At 41.4% G+C, this 19306-nt stretch overlaps 1 protein-coding gene across 6 annotated transcripts in view; it reads left to right on the top strand.

Moving 5' to 3' along the window:
* The window catches only part of ufsp2 (ufm1-specific peptidase 2), an 82282-nt gene that overhangs the window by 50194 nt on the left and 12782 nt on the right, over positions 1 to 19306 (top strand). For all 6 annotated transcript variants that reach the window (XM_069939554.1, XM_069939558.1, XM_069939588.1 and 3 more), the window contains 3 exons: positions 2725 to 2917; positions 7328 to 7471; positions 7823 to 7987. In XM_069939554.1, coding sequence (XP_069795655.1) covers positions 2725 to 2917; positions 7328 to 7471; positions 7823 to 7987 — 502 coding nt within the window. The remainder of the gene's footprint in view (positions 1 to 2724; positions 2918 to 7327; positions 7472 to 7822; positions 7988 to 19306) is intronic.

Consider the following 19306-nt stretch of genomic DNA (forward strand, 5'->3'; position numbering starts at 1 on the left):
AGCAACTTGTTTAAGTAACCATTTGTCTTGGTGAATTCCTATTGCTGCTGGGTTTTGGGGTCCTCTGGACTCGTAACAAAGGCGTTGCTCTTTTGTAGTCAGATTTTTCAAAACCTACTTTATCTCTGATCTGCTTTGCTTATTTAAAAAGTAATTTCAACATGGATTTTTAAATCAATGAATTGTGCACACATCAATGGAGGAATTTCTGGCATCATGTTGATTTGTTTAATGTGACATTGAACTGCTTATAGTTATAAACATTCTTGAAGGCAACTAAGACTCAACTCATTTTGACATAGCATGTTTTATCGTTATGTGCATTTCCCATTGAGTGTAGTGGCAATGAGATCTGGAGTTTGGTGATTAATGGGATGATGTACAGATCAAGTTCGATCATCCGAAATGGCCGAGACTGGGCCCATTTTGGATAAACTTTTTTTCAGAGAATAGGTCATTTTTTAAAAACAGCCCAGTAGCAACTGAAAATCACTTGTAACAGTGTTTATAGAACAACCAACAATAAAGCAAGGCCTTTTAAACATTAAATTCTTACCAAAAAAAATGCTGGCCACTGCTGATCACTGACATTTACCCACCGAGTCCCCACTCATGCCGGGAGCCTGATGTCTGCTGCTGCCATCGTCAGAGGCCTGAGGTCTGCTACGCTGCTACCGCCACCGGGTTCCAGAGGTCTGCTCCTGCTCTGCCAGGAGCCCAACGTCTCCGGTCAGTTCAGCTCCAAAAAATTTTGGATAAATGAGGATTTCAGATATCCTCATTTATCTGAAAATTTTAATTGGAGTTGTACTGTAATTTTAAAACTAAGTTATTTATTGTAACCATTCTGGTTTCCATTAGTTATGATAAAACAAAAATGATAAGCAAAATACAATCTGCTGAAGGAACTGAGCAGCATCAGTCGAAGAAAAAGAGCTTTTGACGTTTCAGGTCAGAAACCTTAATCAGGGGTTCCAACCCGCAGCGTTCTTCCAGCAGATTGTATTTTGCTCCAGATTTGAGCATCTGCTGTCTGTCGTGTCTCCAAGAAAAATGATCACTTGTGAGCCATAACTCACAAGGTAACTAATTTCAACTGGTTAATGCATATGAGCTGACTTGGAATTTGACGACTCTGGGAAAGTTAAGTATGGATTCTACTAAGACCCAGGCTGAGTTAGCAAAATGCCTATTAAGTATATTTTCTTTATATGGACTTAGATGAGAAAGGAGCTCGTGAAATAAGGGAAAGTGTGTAGTGTGATATTCAAATAATTAACTACAAGTATTCATACCCTCTCAAGAATGGTTAGACATTTGATGTAATTTAGTCTATTGGAACTGATAGAAGGATTTTATTCCATGGTGATGACATCAGCAGTGTAAGTCTACATGAAAACAGAATCAAACTTTAACTTATCTATTATTAACTTTATCCCCTTCTAATTCTAAGTTCACATGTATGTAATGTGTGTGTAAGTTCAGAAGAGTTATTTGGTTCACAGTCCAATCTCATTTCTCATTCCTCCAAGATCACTGATTGCAGGCAATTCTTATACTGTGCACAGAATTTAACATTTATAAAATTCACCAGGCTTTGGTGCTCGAAAGGTAAATGGTTACTGCTCAGGAAGGTTCTTGTTGGTTTTCTGAGAGAGATGTGTTGTTCCAGTACATCCACAACTGATATACTTCCATCAGTCACTTCAGTGTCTTGCTGATGAAACTTGCCCATCAGGTTTCTCCAGATGATAACCTCTTTCTTTCATGTCATTCCAAATGAAACATTAGACAGCCAGTCCTCTCCTGCATGAACCACAAGGGATGTCACAAGGCCATCTTTCACACTGGGGCTTCTTGCCAGCTTTTCCTGCTGCTCTTGCTGGCTGAAACACAGTTAGAATGATTTCTGCTTCTCTCTCTCTCTCTCTCTCTCTCTCTCTCTCTCTCTCTCTCTATCTCTATCTCTATCTCTCTCTCTCTCTATATATATATATAATTTTTTATATTTTTATATATATATATATAATTTTTTATATTTTTATATATATATAATTTTTATTTCTATGTGTATATATATCTATATATATATATATATATATATATATATAGATATATATGTGTGTGAATGAGGAAAAGCCTATTTGACCCTCTCTGCTTGCAAAACCACATGATCCTCTTACAACTGCAAAACTCTCATGCAGACAATCAATAATGGTGCCAGCATTCTTTTCCATCTGTTGCTTTGGTAAACAATAATCCATTAGTGAAGTTTCTTGAGCAATCTTCAAAGCTCTTGCTTAGGTCAGAGAAGCCACTATGTCTAGCATAGCTCCAGTATTTCAAATAAGATCTGTTTTAAAGTGTTTGCATGTGACGTACTCTAACAAACCTTTCCTAATTTATCTCCCAAAAACACTTCTATATACTCTGTCACACTACAAATAAGAATGAATGTAAAATTGGTGCAAACTGTTAGTAATTAATGGTTTTTTTTACACAAATAAGGGTAAGTGTTGCTCTCTCATCTTGTATGTCTTAATTTCATAAACAAGATGTGCCAGGTCTGAGTGATGAAGTTAAATCAGAAGAGCTAAATAGCACAATAATCTTATTTAATGAAAAAGATGTATTTGGGAATGAATGATACAGGAAAAGTTAGTCTTTTTAAAAAAAATTGTGCTTGGGATAACTATTTTTAATCATAATTTATATTTTTCACAGACTACTGGATCAGGTTATTGAATCAATTTCTTCACAGCTATCTGAAATGGAGAAATGTGTTCAAAGATATACAAAGGGACAGACTGTACCAATACCACAGCCATTTCATTTTGAATTGCCAGGAAAACCTACTCTGACTACAGTAATGTATCCTGCTGGAATCACTGATGAAGAACTGGAACCACAACGAAAAGTATGGTTTTAGATTACCAAGATTCTTTTCAATTTATGCATTAACTAGAAATGATGATAAGTTTTAAATTAATCTCCATTATTTACCCTTTCAAGTATGTTTGAATAGTTTATGAATAGGAAATGTATTGTAAAATACAGTAAAAACCCCTGGTTTCTGGCACCGATGTGGATTAATAGATGCCAGATAAATGTATTTTCCTAAAACACCTGATTTAAGCATAAACAGTTTAAAAGACAAAAAATGCTATACTATACTTACACTGAACAAACTTTACTTGCATGAATATATAAACTTTAAATCATTTTACTATATTTTCAGTCACATTCTTTGAAAATAATTAACCGTTACTGCTTATGCATGTTCTTCTCCCTCCACAGAACCGCTTGAAAGATAAACAATAGGCTTTTTCAGGTGCATTCTCCACTAAAAATGCGCCTGAAGAAGCAGAAGCGTCCCTTTAAATTGCAGTGTTGATAGTGCAGTGCTGGCCACCTGAAAGGACAGCTGTGCTGGGATGTACATCTAAGTGCATTCTAGCTCCTGTCCCTTTGGCTGTCAATTCAGGATGGCTGGCTGTCAGCTGGGACAGCCAGAGTGGGCTTTCAGAGCGGGGACGTCCTGTATGGGACGTACCCACACTAATCCCGCTGTCCCACTCTCTCCCCACTCACGGGGCTGGAGCACCGGCGGGTGAGGACGGGGACTGGAGCACCGGCGGGTGTGGATGGGGGCTGGAGCACCGGCGGGTGTGGATGGGGGCTGGAGCACCGGCGGGTGAGGACAGGGGCTGGAGCACCGGCGGGTGAGGACAGGGGCTGGAGCACCGGCGGGTGAGGACAGGGGCTGGAGCACCGGCGGGTGAGGACAGGGGCTGGAGCACCGGCGGGTGAGGACAGGGGCTGGAGCACCGGCGGGTGAGGACAGGGGCTGGAGCACCGGCGGGTGAGGACAGGGGCTGGAGCACCTGGCGGGGGAGGAGGCTGGAGCACCATTGGGTGAGTACAAGGGCTGGAATGGCCAGCGGGGGAGGAGGCTGGAGCAGCTGGTGGGTGAGGTGAGGTGGCCAGTGTGGGAGGAGGCTGGAGCGGCCAGCGGGTGAGTTCGGGGGCTGGAGCGGCCTGTGGGTGAGAAGGAGGCACCGTCGGTTACTGGTATTGATTCAGCCAGCCCCCTTCTCCTCACTCCCGAAATCAGTCATGACAGTGTGGGGATATCCCGCGCCGACTGCCTGACAGTGTGGGAACTGATTTTAGGAGTGGGGAGAGAGAGGGGCAGCGGGATGAGTGCGGGAACGTCCCCGCGCTTACAGCCCGGGCCGGCCGCCCGACAGCGTGGGGACTGGGAGAGGAGCTGTCAGGCACTGGCCAGCTGATTGTTATCTGAATGCACCTGCTTTTAGGCAGCTGCATCCAGATGGCTGGGGAGGCCACTGTGCTGCGGGGATTATCCCTCTCAGAGGAGGGTTACCAAACTTGCCTTGCAGGCGCTTCCTGCACATTCACGTGGCCTTCCCACAGCCGCATTTTGCCAAAATATGCGGCTTTACAAGCAGGTCAATTGGCCACCTGAAAGTGCCTAATAACATTATAGATAATTGACCACACCCCTCCCCTCCCCCAAGTTTACAGATAAAGCCTCAACTGGGGTGACTCTTACTAAGCAGGGATAAGAAGACACTTCAAGAGTCACCCTAATGGTGAGCGGCATCAACTAGCTCTTCATTCTGGGCAATGCCATTGCTTTATCACACAACTTTATTCAAACAGCTGCTACAGCAAAGCATGACCAACGCACTCCACTGTCTGAATGTTCGCTGCCTTCTTCACAAAAGGTTTATGTTACTTCAGAGAACATTCACTTTTACAATTTAATTTTTTTAAATCTTTTATTTTATTCTTATTTATTTTATGTATTTTGTTAGGTCTGCTTTGTTCATGAATGAGTGAGACAAACACCAGGCTGAGTCGAAATCAGGGTTCTTTGTTCTTTATTACCGGATTGTAACACTTGCGACTAACAAAGTTAGTCGGAGAATGCATTCTGCCGTTATCAGCAAAATGGTGATTTTTTATACCCTTGGATACATGCTTCGAACATCATCATATCATTACTTGTCCAATGACTAAAACTGTTGCTATCCTTTCCCTGCTAGCTTCCTGCCTCTCAATCCATCAATGTCTTTCTTATCTTGTAAGTACAAGGATGCATTCTGTTACTCCTTAGTACTGGGTGACTCCTTCTCCGGTCCCATCTCATGATGTTTTACCTAACAGGAGTACAAGGACACCTCCCCTTCTTGTTACTGCCCTGTACAGGGTAACTCCCTACACATTCCCATCTCATGATGTTTTACCTTACAATTTTTAGTTATTTTCCTCAATTTATTTTTGGGGTTGCTTGAGACTGCATTAAATCTTCCACATTAAATCCCATGGAATCTTGACTGACAATTCTAATTTCTAGAACCAATCAAAGTGCAGATTTCTAAGTTACTTCCCAAGCTGCTGCTGTACTGTATAGTCGAAGTGTTTTGAGTTTGCTTAAGTTATTACCATATTGGTGAGATCACACCCAGAGTACTTTGTACAGCATTGTCACCTTATTCATGAAAGCAATTCCAGGAAAGGAACTCCCACCCATCAGTACAATATAGCAACTGAGGCTGAACACGGCACATAAGGAGATAGTGAAAGGAGACATGATGGATATACGCAACTATTCTATTGAACCTTGACAGGTTGTTTGTGGTGAACATGTTTCTTCTTGGAGGATGCAGAGTTCAAGCTTTCCAAGCTCTCTAAATCTGGCACTTTTCTGATTCTGTTCAATCATATTGTGAAAGATGCTAGGATACTTTCTTAAAAGTAACAGCCATAAAAGGAGAGGTCAGGTGGGGTAAGAGTTGTAGGAACTTATACACAGTTGTGATTTTTACAGGTGGAATCTCTACATTGAATTTCTGAATTTTATTATTATTTTACTGCTTAACTTGCCTAAATTTCTAACACTTATAACCAAAATGTACACAAATACCCTTTAATAAAATCTGGAATATCCACTTTAATCACATGTGAATTGATTGATTATAAATTTAAAAACGTGGAGTACAGGGGCAAATAAATGGAAAAAATGTCTGTCTTAAACATTATGGAGGTCACTAAATAGTGCAGATATTTGGAGGTCACTGTATTTATGAGTTAATAAAGAGTCTGTCACCCCTGGCTCTCCCATTTACTTTGTGAACTTTGCATCCATTTAGAGTCTGTGTTGTTGCATCCATCTTATCCCTGCATGTCACATTGATTTAAAACCTGCATGTCAACATTGGATTTTCTGATACTAAATTTTGAACTGCCTTTTGAGAATTAGAGTTATAGTGGCTTGGGGTATCCCACACGTACACACATAAGTATATTCACTTATAGTTGGGGGTTAAGAAGACAAGTTCAGATAAATTAGATAAGGTATATTGTTAATTAATCATTAAAAATATTATTTTAAATATATTGTCTGGGCTAATTTATATTGCTGCTGTCTGGGTACGTAACAGTGTTCCAGTTTCCTCCCACCATTCAAAACCTACTGAGAGTATAGGTCATTTGGGTGTAATTGGGTGGTATGGGGTTGTGGGTTCAAAGGGCCTGTTACCGTGCTATATGTCTTTTTTTTTTAAAAAAAAAAGAGGGAGAGAGGGATTGACCCGTCTAATAGGTATTGTTCCTCTAATTTGCGGATGGTTTAGGTTTTGTACAGTATGGGGCCATGGACAAATATAGCACTATGGGAATGGGATGTGCTACTGAAATGGTTGGCCACAGGGAATTTCAAGTTATTGCAGAGGTGCTCAGTGAAGCGATCTTCTAGTCTCTCCAATGTCGAGGAGGCCACAACAGGAGCAACGGATTCACTAGATTACCCCAGCAGATGTATGTGAAGTAATGCTTCACTTGGAAGGACTATTTGGGCTCCTGCATGGTGGAGGAGGTTTAAGAGCAGATGTAGCATTTTCTGCAGCCACAGAGGTAGGAACGGAAGGGTTGATTAGTGAGGAGGGCTCATTACCTCTGTTCTCTTCATCTCTGTAACTTAAAAACATACTTATTTTATTAATTTTCTGATTCTGAGGAATTCTTGAATTGGAATGTCAACTGTTTCATAAACCATAAGTTTGATTGTTATCTAGATTTAGAGTAAGGAACATCATTGATTTGAGTGAACAGCAACAAGTGAATTGTCAATTGACCAACAAACCTATCCAAAAAGATTGTAGGGTTTTGGGTGAAAAGATTTTTGTAGTTTTGTAATAGAACAATCTTTAAAAAGTAATCCAAGTCTATTAACGACTCACAATATTAAAATGTTAACAAATAATAGTAAAAATATTAAAATATCTTTTCATATTTGCAGGAGATGCATAAGGAATTTGGCCTGGACAATAAGCCTTACCTTCGCCGTACAATGGCTTATACTTTTCCAAGTGATGAGTTGATGAATAAATATCTGAAAAATATACACCAGTACATTTCTCTTCCTGATACTGAAGAATTCAAGGTATGTGTCTAAATTTATAGTCCTATGCATTGTTTTTCTGTAAAACAGAATCCCCAACATAAACATCCTTGCAACTAAAAATGTTAAAAATGCAATAACAGATTGAAAATCTCCTGTTTTCCCTGTGTCTGCTTGGGTGTTCTCCAGATGCTCCAGTTTCCTACCACCCTTCAAAATGTACCGAGGGTTGTAGGTCAATGAGGTGTAATTGGGCAGCATGGGCTCGTGACTGAAATGGTCTGTTATTGTGCTGTATGTGTAAATTTAAAAAAAAAATATATATATATATATTCACTGGATATCTGCACTGAACCTTGCAAGGTACCAAATACAATCTTTATTTTGGAATAGGTTCATCTGGTTCATGGATCGTACACCTATCATCATTATTTACAGGATGGAGTCAATGACATCGGGTGGGGTTGTGCATATCGTGCTTTGCAAACCATCGTGTCCTGGTACAATTTTCAGGGATACACCAGCATTAATATACCAACCCATGAAGAAATCCAAAAGGTAAGAAATTCCCTTGAAGGTTATCATTTTTCATTTTCAACTGTGCTTGGGATTTATTCATCAGGAATCCGGGTTCAACAAAATGCTACAGTCTCAAGCTCCATCTCGAACCTCATCGCTTCCGGTCATATCCCTCCCATGGTCCAACCTCATTATTTCCCAAAGCCGCTCTGCCCAGTTCCATCTGCTACCCAAGATCTACAAAGCCAATTGTCCCAGTAGGCCCATTGCTTCCACTTGCTCCTGGCCCATCAAACTGCTATCATCTTACCTTGACTCCAGTTTTTCCCCCCCGGACCAGTCCCTCCCTACCTATATACACTATTCATCACATGGCCTCCATCACTTCAACAACTTCCATTTCCTTGAACTCAGCTGCATTTTTTCATGATGGATGTCCAATCTCAGTACACCTCCAACCCCCATATTGAAGGTCTCAAAGCCCTTAGTTTTTTTCTCAACAAAAGATCCAACCAGTTCCCCTCCTCCACTACCTTTCACCACCTGGCAGAACTTGTTCTCACCCACAACAACTTCTCCCTTGACTCATCCTACATTTTCCAAGTCAAAGGGATAGGCATATGGTCCCAGCTATGTCTGCTTTTTTGTTGCCAATGTGGAGGAATCCATGCTATAAGCCTATCCAGGCAAAGCTCCTCAACTCTTCCTCCACTATATTGACAACTCCATTGGTGCTGCCTCCAGCACCCATGATAAACTTGTAAACTTTATCCACTTTGCTGCTAACTTTCACACCAACCTCAAATTTACTTGGTCCATCTCTGGCAACATTCTCCCCTTTATTGATCTCTCCATTTCGGGAGACAAACTCTCTGCAGATGTTTTCTACAAAGCCCCAACTCCCTATTGACTATACCTATTCACACCCTGTCCCCTGTAAGGATTCCATTCCTTTCTCTTAATTCCTGCATCTCCTCCATTTTCCACACTTTTGTCCTGGTCCCCTCTTCCCCTATATGCAACAATCCCACCAGGATTCAAGGTTGCTTTTATTGTCATGCAATAATACATTAAAAATATAACATGCGTGATAGAAGCCAAACAAAGAGTTGGCATTAATATTGATTGGCTTCCCTAATAATAGGGAGAAAGAGAAACAAGAGAGTCACTTAGTGTCCTTGGATTCGACTCCAGCACTCCCGCAGCCTCTGTAGCTGCACAGAGATAATGTTCGATCCATCGGCAACCCGAGCTATAGATCTAAGCCTCTGTATCCAACATATTATCCTCCGGAATTTCTTCACCTACAATGTGATACCTGCTACCAGTTAATCTTCCCCTTTCCTCCTCTCTCCGCGTTCTGCAGGGACTGCTCCTACCATGACTCCCTGTCCACTCATCCCTTTCCATCAATTATCCCCTTGGTACCTACCATTGTGACCGCAGGAAGTACTACACGTGTCCACACGTCCTCCCTCACCGCCATTCAGAGACCCAAACAGTCCTTCCAAGTGAAACCCTTCACTTGTGAATTTAAAGGGGTGAACTACTGCATCTAATGCTCCCATTGTGGCCTTTTCTACTCAGATTTTTTTTGAGCACTTTTGCTGGTATGTGAGTGGAAAGAAAAGGTGGTGCTGCTGTCAGGTCGAAGCTCTGGAGCAGGACCTTGGTGTGTCTGTGCACTTTGGTGTATTTGCAGTCCAAGCTCTCTAAATCTGCCACTTTTCTGATTCTGTTCAATCATATTGTGAAAGATGCTAGGATACTTTCTTTGGCTACCAGGTGTGGGGCCCGCCTGTCTGTTTCCCGTTACCGCGCTTGATTGGTGTTGGGATATGAGCATGACGGGATGCACCGCCAGATGTTATGGCCCACTCTGCGGTGGTAGAAATAGTAATTGGTCTGAGTGCTTGTTACGTTGCAACTGGGCTGCAGCTACTGCTGAGGGGACCCGGCGGGGGTGCTAAACCGGCAGTGCTGAAGGTATAGATCGGTTGCACGTGTATGGAGTTCTGTTGCAGAGTGTGGAAAAGTCTGTCTGCTTCTTTGGCTACCAGGTGTGGGGCACTGAAATCCATGCCAAGGAAATGTGCACTGGTAGCTTGGAGAGGAACGGGGCCTCGAACAAGAAACAGTTTGTGTGTCTGTCCGCAAAGGCCACCATTTCATGCATGAGCTCGGAAGGGTTCCTATTGCCCAGGCCTTGCATATTCGGATCCGGACGCCACGCTTGAGTCAGCTGAGTTCCATGAAATCGAGGAGGAAACACCGGAATTGTTCATACTTACGCTCCATTGGAGGATTTTCCATGAAGGAGCTTACTTTTGCTGCAGTAGCGGCGTCCGGGGTGCTAACGATGTACTAGAACTTGGTATCCTCCAAGACAATGCTTCTGATCTGGAACTGTGACTCAGCCAGCTGTAACCACTTCCTGGGCTAATTTGCCCAGAAGGGCGGCAAATGCACGCCAACAGTTTGGTTGCAGCTATAGCGACTGTAGTTGTCAGTAGCATACTTCATTTTGTCATGTTCGAGGTGGGTTCCAAAGAAGTTGGAACTGTCGGAGCCATCAGTGTAATGTCTGCTAACGGCAGCACTACTGAAATGAGAGACCTCCACACAGCACGAGGTGAACCAGTAACTGAACTTTTGAATTACTTGCGCTGCTTGAGGATACCGCCTTCTTACTGTGAGGAGTGTGCTGGCCTTAGGAAGTGACGTCAGTGTGTTATGGCATCACTCCCCATCCAGCAGCACACAACACGGAAGCGATGCTGTCCCCTGGAAAACGTGTATCTCCAACTGCGGGCTTCTCGGAAGGGAAGGGGGGCCCATAGTAGTGTAGAGGTGAGGGCAGGCATTAAAAGAGAAATGAGAAAAGCATGCAATAAGGGAACAGCTGTCATCATGGGAGACTTTAATTTGCATATAGATTGGACTAGCCAAATTAGTAAAAATACTGAGGAGGAGGAATTCCTTGAATGTTTACGGGACGGTTATCTAGACCAATATGTCGAGGAACCAACTCGGGAGCAGGCCATTTTAGATTTGGTATTATGCAATGATAAGGGGCTAATCAACAATCTTGTTGTACGAGGCCCTTTGGGTAGGAGCGATCACAATATGATCGAATTCTCACTCGACATGGAGAGTGATGAAATTAAAACTGAGACTAAGGTCCTGAATTTAAATAAAGGGAATTATGATGGTATGAGACGGGAGTTGAGTAAGATTGATTGGGTGGTGTTTATGGGGGAGTTGACTGTGGATAGATAATGGAAAGCATTCACAGATCTAATGGAGAAATTGCAGAAATCGTTTATACCGGTTTGGCATAAAAATAAACCATAAAAGGTGACTCAACCATGGATAACAAGGGAAATTAGAGACAGCATTAGATCCAAAGAGAGAGCATATCAATTGACTAAAAAAAGTACCACAACCGAAGACTGGGAGCAGTTCAAGATGCACCAAAGGAGGACAAAGGGATTAATCAAGAGAGTAAAAATAAATTACGAAAGTAAGCTTGCGGCAAATATAAAAACCGACTGCAAAAGCTTTTATAAATATGTCAAGAGGAAAAGATTGGTGAAATCCAGAGTAGGTCCTTTGCAGTCGGAATCAGGGGAATATATAATGAGGAATAAGGAAATGGCAGACCAATTAAATTCTTACTTTAGTTCTGTTTTTACAAGAGAGGATACAAATAACCTCCCAAGGATGTTGGGAAACATAGAGACTAATGCAAGGGAGGAACTGAAAGAAATCAGTATCTCTAAGGACATGGTCTTGGGGAAATTGATGGGATTGAAGGCAGATAAATCCCAAGGGCCTGATAATCTACATCCTAGGGTACCCAAGGAAGTGGCCATTCAGATAGCAGATGCTTTAAGAATTATTTTCCAGAACTCGATAGACTCAGGATCAGTACCCATGGATTGGAGGGTAGCTAATGTTACCCCACTATTTAAAAAGGGGAGTAGAGAAAAAGCGGGGAATTATAGGCCGGTGAGCCTTACATCAGTAGTGGGAAAAATGATGGAATCCATTATTAAGTATGTAATAGCGGAGCATATGACTAGCAGAGAAGGTAAATCGTGTTTGACAAATCTATTGGAATTCTTTGAGATGGTGACAGGTAAAATAGATGGGGGAGAGCCAGTGGATGTGGTGTACCTGGACTTCCAAAAGGCCTTCGATAAGGTCCCGCGTAAATGACTGGCTTCCAAAATCAAGGCTCATGGGATTGGGGGCAAAGTATTGATGTGGATTGAGAACTGGCTGGCAGGTAGAAGACAGAGAGTTGGGATAAATGGCTCATTTTCTGAGTGGCAGGCGGTGACCAGTGGGGTGCCACAGGGATCTGTACTGGGACCCCAGCTGTTCACAATTTACATTAATGATCTGGATGAGGGGATTGGATGTAATATCTCCAAATTTGCAGATGACACTAAGCTAGGAGGGGTTGTGTGCACGGAAGAGGGGGTCAGGAAGCTCCAGTGTGATTGGGATAAATTGAGGGACTGGGCAGATACATGGCAAATGCACTACAATGTGGATAAATGTGAGGTTATCCACTTTGGTAATACAAACCGGAGGGCAGATTACTATTTGAATGGCAATAGATTGGGAGATGGGGAAGTGCAGAGAGACCTAGGGGTACTTGTACACCAGTCTCTGAAGGCGAGCATGCAGGTACAGCAGGCAGTTAAAAAGGCAAATGGTATGTTGGCCTTCATATCAAGAGGGTTTGAGTATAGGAACAAGGATACCTTACTGCAGCTGTACAGGGCCTTGGTGAGACCCCACCTGGAATATTGTGTGCAGTTTTGGTCACCTTATCTAAGGAAGGATGTTCTTGCAATGGAGGGAGTGCAGAGGCGATTCACCAGGCTGATACCTGGAAAGGCAGGAATGTCTTATGAGGAAAGATTGCACAAATTGGGATTGTACTCGCTGGAGTTTAGAAGATTGAGAGGGGATCATAGAGACATATAAAATTCTGGCAGATCTGGACAGAATGGATGCAGATGGGATGTTTCCAATGATGGGAAAATCCAGAACCCGGGGCCATGGTTTGAGGATAATAGGCAAACCATTTAGGACCGAAATGAGGAGGAATTTCTTTACCCAGAGGGTGGTGAATCTGTGGAATTCATTGACACAGAGGGCAGTAGAGGCAGGTTCATTAAATATATTTAAGATGGAATTAGATCTATTTCTTCAGTATAAGTGTATTAAAGGTTACGGAGAGAAGGCGGGGACAGGGTACTGAACTTTAAGATCAGCCATGATCTCGTTGAATGGCGGAGCAGGCTCGAAGGATCAAATGACCTACTCCTGCTCCTATCTTCTATGTTTCTATGCCATCTTGTGTCAGACAACGGGGGGGCAATTTGGTCTGTTTAACTGCGCGGTTGCTTGGCCCGCTACAGTATCATATTTAGCATATCATGGACCAAACCTCAGACTCCGAGGATATTGCTGCAGAACTTCATTTAGGCCAATTATTTTCAGCTGCTTCATCAGTAATGTTCATTTGATCATGGGATCAAGAAACAAGCTCTTTTGATTATTGGACCAGGTTCTGCTCCATTTGCAATTCCTTCACGTTTTTTTTAATCCCTCGACAATATGTAGCTATGGCCTGGAGGAGTTACACCACACAAGTGTTTTGTACAGTGCCCTTCATAATGTTTGGGACAAAGACACATTTTTCCTTTATTTGCTCCTGTGCTCCACAATTTTATATTTGTAATCGAACACTTTTTATACATAGTTCCCTCATTTGTTCCCTCATATGTTTACTCAGATATGTTTAAATGTTTCATTGGTGCAGGTCTAAGAGAACTCGGCTTGCTTCTGTGCTTTTGATCATTTTTGGGGTCTGTAGTTGCCATTTTTCAACATGAGGACCAGAGTTGTGCCAATTAAAGAAGTCATTATAAGGCTGAAAAACAAGAATAAAACAGTAAGGAACGTCAGCCAAACCTTAAGATTATCAACATCAAATGTTTGGAACACCATTAAGAAGAAAGAGTGAACTGGTGAGCTCAATAATCGAAAAGAGACCGACCGGTCGGCCAAGGAAGACGCCTCTGGTAATGACAGGAAAAATTCTTATCATAATGAAGAAAAATCCCCAAACACCTGTGTGACAGATCAGAAACACTGTCAGGAGGCAGGTATGGACGTGTCACCGACTACTGTCTGTAGAAGACATCATGAACAGAAACACAGAGGCTACATTGCAATATACAAACCACTAATTAGCCAAAGAAATGGGAAGGCCAGATTATAGTTTGCCATAAAGTATTTAAAAGAGCTGACAGAATTCTGGAAAAATATCTTGGGGACAGATGAGACCAAGATTAACCTGTATCAGAGTGATGGTGAGAGCAAATTTTGGAGGTCGAAAGGAACTGCTCAAGATCCAAAGCATATCACCTCATCTGTAAAACATGGTGATGAGGTGTTATGGCCTGGGCATTTATCTTCATTTATGAGCTAACTGCAGATGGCAGTAGCAAAAGGAATTCTGAGGTGTATAGAAACATCTCATCTGCTCAAGTTTTAACAAATCCCTCCAAACTCATTGGGCGACACAATGACATAAGACAATGATCCCAAACATGCTTATAAAGCACAAAGGAGCTGTTCAAAGCAAAAAGTGGAAAATTCTTAAATGGCCAAGTCATTTAAGATCACCTGAGCTAAATCCAATTCTGCATGCAGAAGAGAAAACTTAAGGGGACAAGCAGGATCTGAAGAGTCCTGGCATAGCATCACCAGAGAAGATACTCAGTACCTGATGATGCCTATGAATCACAGACTTCAAGCAGTCATTGCATGAAAGGGATATGCAATAAAATACTAAGTATGACTAACATATCATTGCTGTGTCCCAAATATTATGGTGCCCTGAAATGAGGGGTCAATGTATAAAAAGTGTTGTAATTTGTACCTGGTCAAACCAAAATGTATACAAATAACCTTGAACAAAATCTGAAATATGCACTTTAACCCTTTGGACTCTGTCCCAGTTTTCAGGGTCTACTAACAACCACATTTACTACCAACAAGTGCATATACTCTGTGTCCCTATTTTACAGGACAGATTTTTACACCCATCCACTAGCTGGTTCATATGGTGTTCATACTGTAGTTTACCCATGAACCCAGTCTGGAATACATATTATGAAAGATTAAAAATTGCCAGAATCCAAAGGGTTAATTACATGTGAATTGCTTGATCACAAATTTAAAACTGTAGAGCGCAGAGAGAAAAAATGTCTTTGTCCCAAACATTATAGTGGGCACTGCATGTAGTTACTGGTAGAACTCTTTGTCAACTTTCAAAGTAGCTATGCAATGTACTATAGCGACACGCCACAGCGACAATCAGGCCAGTGCTCTGGGCGGTGAGCGCAACCAAGAGTCAGCAGACCGTGCAGTGGCACTGGCCCCAGCAAGCAAACCAGCGACTAAGGCAGCGTAGGAGCCAACATCCTCAACATGACGCTGGCCCCGCTGCACAGCCAACAGATAGGGACAGCACACAGGGAAGAAGTTATTGTCATGAAAGAATGTACCCGCACATGGGAAACCAGCTACTGTTATGCGGGCGGTGACTTCAGCAAATGGCAGGAAAGTAAACTGTATAAAAGTTGGGCTTCAGCCCCAATAAACCAGAACTATACCTGACTACACTCGTGTGTGTGTGTGTGCGTGTGTGTGTGTGTGTGTGTGTGTGTGTGTGTGTGTGTGTGTGTGTGTGTGTGTGTGTGTGTGTGTGTGTGTGTGTGTGTGTGTGTGTGTGTGTGTGTGTGTGTGTGTACTTTGAGTAGCGAGTGGCTACAGAATCACTTATAAAAAGTAAAACAAATCAAGTGTAAACCTGTAAAGTACAAGTGTCACTGTCACAAACCAACTAAATTAGAAAGGAAATGAGAAAGGGGAGATTATCATGAATTTGCGTAATTGTGCATTTGGGTGTTACGATGATTCAAGTGGATAGAATTCTTGGTGAGCTGTTCAAATGAAATTGTGCAGTGAGAACTCTGTAATATGCAAGCCAGCTTTGCAGCAATTATATTTAAGAGGGTTTTGAAAATTATTTGTGACGCACTCGAAGTATGGTGAGTAATAAACAAGTAGCCATTATCTTGATGAAAGCCTTGAGATATATGCTGGGTATCTCTTTTATTGTCTATGATGAAAACTAAAATGAGAAGAATACTAAAGTGGTCATTGTGGAAGGGGGCAATGCTGCTTGGAAAAATTTTCAACACACTTAACACATCTTAATATCAGAACACTGATAGAAAACTTGGGGAGAAAAAAACTCTATTGAACTGAACCAAAATAAAAACTAAAACCTTTGCCCTATCTACCAGCAATCTGCATGCATCAATGCTCAATTTTTCATTTTCACCTATTTAGGATTGTTGAAGACCTCATTAGCACAATTCACAGTTAGCATATTTTAGCAGCTGATTTAGCCTTAACAGCGGCAGGCAGTTAGTTGAACCTTACTAACATTGAGATAATATAGTATGACCTGAAGAACCGTAACAGATGAAACTGCCTTCTCAGTTTTCTTCTGCTCTTCCTCATTCTGTTTCCCCCCCCCTCAAGAGCATGTGCTGATTGGATGACCTCTCTTCACTTGACCATTTTCCTGTCAAATTAGTTTTAAACCCTATCCAATGGCGTTGAAAATGTCTGGAAGAATATTGATTCAAGCACTGTTGGGATGCAACTGTGCAGATGCCACCTTTACAAGTAATCTAAAGCTTACTGTCTTGCAGCAAAACTGTTGCCATGTGTTCATTTGTACCCACCATCAACTTCTGCCCTCAGTGGTTACACTCATTGTTTTTGTTTTTTTAATACCCTCTCCCATCCCATCTGCCTGCAGGGTTTTTTTTCCTCCTGTCACTGGTGTTGAAATGGACCACAACCATCCCACCTCAGAATGAACTGTACCTTGACTCTGGCACTAGGAAGTGTTATGCAATCTTGGTACCCCACTTTGTGGTCGCGTTCACTCTCTTTGCTACCTGAACTAATGATTGTAGCTCCCTTTTCTTTCTATCTCCACTCCATGCAGCTGATTCACATTACTCTAAGGGCTTAATTTTGATCTTGAATAGTGATTTTCTTCAGTATTCCAAGATAAATACTAATTTGGAGAATAATGACGTACTTTTGGAACTCTTGCTAGGTCCTACTGGTCTTCTTCCCCTTCATCAACAGATAATTAAGCTTTAAAGTAACATCCTACTAAAATGCACTAACTGGCATGACATTCAGTCTTGCTGAATCGTTGTAATAGTGTCAATTGCTGCTCTTAGTCCAAACTCTAGGCCTTGTTCTCTTCCAGCTGTGACAATCCTGGCTTTAGTAAGACTGATTTGCTTCTATGTACAAGATGAAGAATTAAAATTTAGCTGTTTTCTTGAATCAGTACTTACTTTACCCCAAAGCAAAACACAAACTTTGTGGGATTTGAGGGATTTGGAGAGTCAGCCAGCATCTAGGGAGGACACCCCCCCCCCCCCCGCCCCCTCTACAATTAGATCCACTCATGCAGGTAGAAATCCTGTGAAGATTGGTGACATCTGCTCCAAGATCATCCTTAATGTGGTCCATGCATGACTGAATACTCAGCCTCCCATGCCAAACACTGCTTCAACTCCAGCTATGACTATGCAGACGACATCACTGTCAGATCTCAAAGAACAATGAGTTGGAATGTAGAAGGGAGACTGGTGACTTGGTGCTAGAACAACCTCTTTATTGTCAGCAAGACCAAATAGCTGGTCATAGATCTCCAGAGGAGTAGTTGAGCTCACTCCCCTATTCATGTTGGCAATGCTGAGGTGTAGATAGTAAATGGCTTTTAAGCCTCGGGTAAAAAAAAACCTTTCAAATGGTCTGTTGTAGTCTAATCATTTTTAATTTTTTTTCACACTATGAACCATATTAATCAAAATACACACAAACATTTCCCTCTTGAATATACACAGTATCATTTTCTCCCCTTTTTTCCCCCCTCCCCTCCCCTCCCTCCCTCACACCCCCCTCCAAACCCATTAAACGTTCAACATATACAATATAATAAACCCATTAAACAATGTCATCACACAATGAAAATAAACAAGAAAATTGTGTCATCTACTTCTACACACTGGGTCGGTTAATTTTGTCTTCTCATTCTCTCATTTTAGGGGGTGGAGGTCCGCGGTAGGCCCTCTCTGTTGTGTTCCATGTACGGTTACCAAATATGTTCAAATAATGTGATTTTATTTTTTAAATTATATGTTATTTTTTCCAATGGAATACATTTATTAATTTCCATGTACCATTGCTGTACTCTCAGGCTCTCTTCTGATTTCCAAGTTGACATTATACATTTTTTTGCTACAGCTAAGGCTATCATAATAAATCTTTCTTGCGCTTCATCCAGTTTGAGGCCTAATTCTTTACTTATATTACTTAGAAGAAAGATCTCTGGATTTTTTGGTATGTTGCTTTTTGTGATTTTAATTAATACCTGATTTAGATCTTCCCAAAACTTTTTCACTTTCTCATATGCCCAAATTGCGTGTACTGTTGTTCTCGTTTCCTTCTTACAGCGAAAACATCTATCTGATACTGTTGGGTCCCATTTATTTAAATTTTGGGGCTTGGTATATAACCTGTGTAACCAATTATATTGTATCATGCGTAATCTCGTGTTTATTGTATTTCTCATAGTTCCGGAGCATAGCTTTTCCCATTTTTCATTTTTTATCTTTATGTTTAGATCTTGTTCCCATTTTTCTTTGGGTTTACAGCTTATTTCATCGTTCTCTTTCACTTGCAGCTTGATGTACATGTTTGTTATAAATCTTTTAATTATCATTGTGTCTGTAATCACATATTCAAAGCTGCTTCCTTATGGTAACCTCAGCCTGCTTCCCAATTTGTCCTTCAAGTAGGTTTTCAGTTGGTGGTATGCAAACATTGTACTGTGAGTTATACTATATTTGCACTTCATTTGTTCAAAAGATAATAAATTATTTCCCAAAAAACAATTTTCTATTCTTTGATCCCTTTTCTCTCCCATTCTCTAAAGGAAAGGTTATCTATTGTGAAAGGGATTAGTTGATTTTGCATCAATAATAATTTTGGTAGTTGGTAATTTGTTTTTTTCCTTTCTACGTGAATCTTCTTCCAAATGTTGAGCAGATGGTGCAGTACTGGTGAACTTCTATGTTGCACCAGCTTTTCAGCCTACTTATAAAGTTTATTTTCTGGTATCTTCTCCCTATTTTATCTAGCTCTAACCTGGTCCAATCTGGTTTTTCC

Source organism: Narcine bancroftii, chromosome 1 (genome assembly GCF_036971445.1).
Source record: "Narcine bancroftii isolate sNarBan1 chromosome 1, sNarBan1.hap1, whole genome shotgun sequence".
NCBI lineage: Eukaryota > Metazoa > Chordata > Chondrichthyes > Torpediniformes > Narcinidae > Narcine > Narcine bancroftii.